General features: G+C 45.1%; 1 protein-coding gene across 1 annotated transcript in view; it reads left to right on the plus strand.

Moving 5' to 3' along the window:
- Positions 1–783, plus strand: part of LOC104950753 (probable histone deacetylase 1-B) — a 14054-nt gene extending 13271 nt beyond the window's left edge. Inside the window, exons 10-11 of the mRNA XM_010777312.1 lie at positions 151–281; positions 755–783. Coding sequence (XP_010775614.1) covers positions 151–281; positions 755–783 — 160 coding nt within the window. The remainder of the gene's footprint in view (positions 1–150; positions 282–754) is intronic.
- The last annotated feature ends 2623 nt before the right edge of the window (positions 784–3406 follow it).

The raw sequence follows: 3406 nt of genomic DNA on the forward strand, positions 1-3406 counted from the left end.
AAGAGGGGACACATGTTGATGTAGAAGAGACATGAAGAAGAGGGGACACATGTTGATGTAGAAGAGACATGAAGAAGAGGGGACACATGTTGATGTAGAAGAGACATGAAATAGTGGATTTTGCATAATTTAAACTCGTCTCTGTTTCAGTGTAAGCGTGGTGATCGGAGCTCCGAAGGCCAACACGACGCAGTTCAACGTCACCGAGGGAGGGTCCGTCTTCTACTGTCCCTGGAGCATCGGCCAATCAGACTGCCACACCATCGACTTTGATAGTAAAGGTAAGCTCATTTTAAATACACAATAGCCCTGGTTCAACTGCAGAAAGTAGGTTCGAACTTAAGTTGCCATTTAGAAAACATTGAGAAGCACTTGCAGGGAGCCCTAAGACTTCTGTTATGAGATTTTGAGCCATACTAAAAGCTGTTATAATGTGTCACGATTTTATAAGTTACACATTGAACACATGGAAGTTAGCATCTGCCTGGTTCAATAGGAACTTTCTATTGGATTTTTACGGTGGCCAAAAGGTGCAAATGCGCCTCAACGCTACTTCCAGTCTTTGAAATATAAAAACACAAATGTTCCAGAACACACGAGACATCTTCACCAACTTGAAGGGAACACATGTTTACTAAACAATCTACATAACGAAACGCGGAAATAAAAGTGCCCACTCCGTAGTTTGGAAGATGAATGCTGTGCCATCATTTTAATTGTGCAAGGATTGCATGTGACATCCTGGTTTGTGTAGAGATTGAGAAACTGGAGCCAGTGTTTTGAACCCTCCTAAAATAGCTGAGGTTTGCTGCTCTTCTGTACACTTATGGAGCCATCAGAGCATTTCCTCTCCACTCATGCAGTCAGAAACAGGTCAGGATCAGGCGTCAGCGCCCCCCCCATCATCCACTGACCTGTAGGGCATCCATGTTCCTGTTTGTGTCCTTGTGTTTGGGAATGAAAAGGATAAGGTGGCATTGAAGAGGTTCCTAGAAGGATCCCTTTCCTTCCTGCAGGCCTTGTGTTTGTGCTGCTTTGCCCTCAGGAGCTGTGGACAGATAATAAACCAGCAATAAACAAATAGGTCACACAAAGAAAGGTCCTGTTTGTATTTAAAGGTGAAGCAGACACCGCCGGCCCCGACAAAAGACTTCAGTTGAGTCAAAATTAAGTGAAGTGGTTTGGGAGAACACGAGGAGGATGTGTAATGAATAGATTCAAGTGTCAGTGTGCTGTCAGAGCCTGTTTGGCACAATGCACGAGAAGAAAGGAGCATTTAAGGTAAAAAAAGGACTGCAAGCTTTCAGGTTTTAACCGCATGAATCACACGTACAGAGGGAGAGTTAACGCGGTGCTTTTGGCTTCTTTCCTGAGAAATCAAAGCTGATGCTTTGTCCTGAAATGCACGATAAGGAGAAATGTTCCATAAGCCTGCTTTAACAACGCTCTCTTTATTGGACCCCGCTGCTCCGGTACCTTTTGCTCCACTGTTTTTCTTTGCAACATGAACTGGCTCGATGCCACGCAGAATGATGTCATGTGCAAGGCCTCGCAGTGAGGGGAGAGCGTCCTTCAACATTTTTTAAAAGGCCCTTTTTTTTTTTTGGAAGGATCTCATCAGAGCTGCTTCCAACATCTGGATCAGGACAGACTCGCTGCACAGTGCATTCACAGAAACACTCGGTACAAGGACATCTGCATGCAAATGTGGCCAAACCGATGTTAACATGCTGCAGTTCAGTTACTGTAGCTGTGACGGATTTCAGTTTGAACGCCAAGGCAGTAAAGAGACAGTCGGATGTTTATCTCTGCTATCAATCATTGAGTAACGCCAAGCGACAACACACGTCAGGGTTGAGTGAAGCAGGCAGGACCCAAATGCAGATTTAAACAGAAAATACCTTTATTTCAAGGTTAACTAAAAAAACAGAACTCTTCCCGTGAACACAGTCAAGACAAACAAGGATCCAACAATGACAGACAGAAAAACCAGAACTTAAATACACACAAAGACTAATCACACAAACAAGACACAGGTGAGGAGGGAGGAGGAAACACAGGGGCACCAGGTGAACACAATCGGGAAATCAGACACAGGAGGGCAAACACAGAGACAGGAATCAACAGACAAGACAGGGGGTGAACACTTTTCAAAATCGAACAGGAAACCAGAGACAGACAAAACACAACACAGACAGACCGTGACAACATATTCTATAAATGATTCCCAAGATAAGTGAGCGTATCTGGCCGCTTGGATAAAAAGCTCATCACGACGTGTCCTTTTTATAACGTTTCTGACCTTTTCAGAAAGTCGCTAGTGCCATTCTACCATTTGTGCTCATGTTAAATACACAATAGCCCTGGTTCGACTGTAGGAATAGGGACCTTTTGGCATTTCAACTGCAGAAAGTAGGGTCTAACTTAAGTTGGGGTACATGCAATTCACATGAAAGTGTCAACGTGGAAACATTGAGAAGCACTGGCAGGGAGCGCTCACAACGGCCCGTCCACACTACAGCTTCGACAGCTTCAAAAACGGTTTCCAGCGCGTCTGCCCATTCACTTTGAATGGGGTGACGTCACGTTGCCTCGCCTTTCCGCCGAACTGAATTGTGGGTAGCAGAGCGGAGCTTTCCTGGCGTGTCAGGCTGCAAAAGTTGAGCAATGTTCAACTTTTGAAGCTTCGGAAGCTTTCGGTGGAAGCGTCAGCCAATCAAATCATATGCCAGTACAAGCTCTAGCCAATCAAACCGCTGCTTGTGTGTCAGGGGCGGGAGATTCATGTGATTGGTTGTTGGTCGAGCTTCAGACACGCCCGCCGGCAAGCTTTTTTTTTAAGCTGTAGTGTGGACGGGCCGTAAGACCTCTGTTATGTTTGAGCCATTCTAAAAGCTGTTAATATGTCAAGAGAGATCCCTAACCCTATAGAGAGGTGCAGGAAATACGTACTGTAGGCGGACCCTGAAGGCAGCATCTCCCTGGTCCAATGGGACTTCTCCTTGTGGTGTTGGCAGAAAATAAGATAAACGTTTATGATACTTTCACGTTATGTTCCGCAGGATAATCTCCGCATATTAAAACCACTTAATGATTTGTTTGTACGGATTTTAGGACTCATTCCCGCCTTTTGGGTAGAAACATAGCTATATATAATAGTGATGTTGAGATATTGCCATAGAAAAAGACAATGCCTTTCAATAGAGCCTCCCCAGCGCCCTTCTTTTCTGCCGGTGAAATATGCTTTGTGGACCCTCGCCCGTTAAAGGATTGCTGTCTCCTCGAGTATCGGTACGTCGTATGTTTTGACCATAAAGTGGTGTCAGAGGTCTGTCGGTGAGTTTGAGCTCTGACCCACAGACCCCCTTAATTAGCCTCACTAATTGGGTCAAAGTGGCTAGAAACC

The sequence above is a fragment of the Notothenia coriiceps genome, unplaced genomic scaffold, assembly GCF_000735185.1.
Source record: "Notothenia coriiceps isolate Sejong01 unplaced genomic scaffold, NC01 NC01_scaffold00017984, whole genome shotgun sequence".
Classification (NCBI taxonomy): Eukaryota; Metazoa; Chordata; class Actinopteri; order Perciformes; family Nototheniidae; genus Notothenia; species Notothenia coriiceps.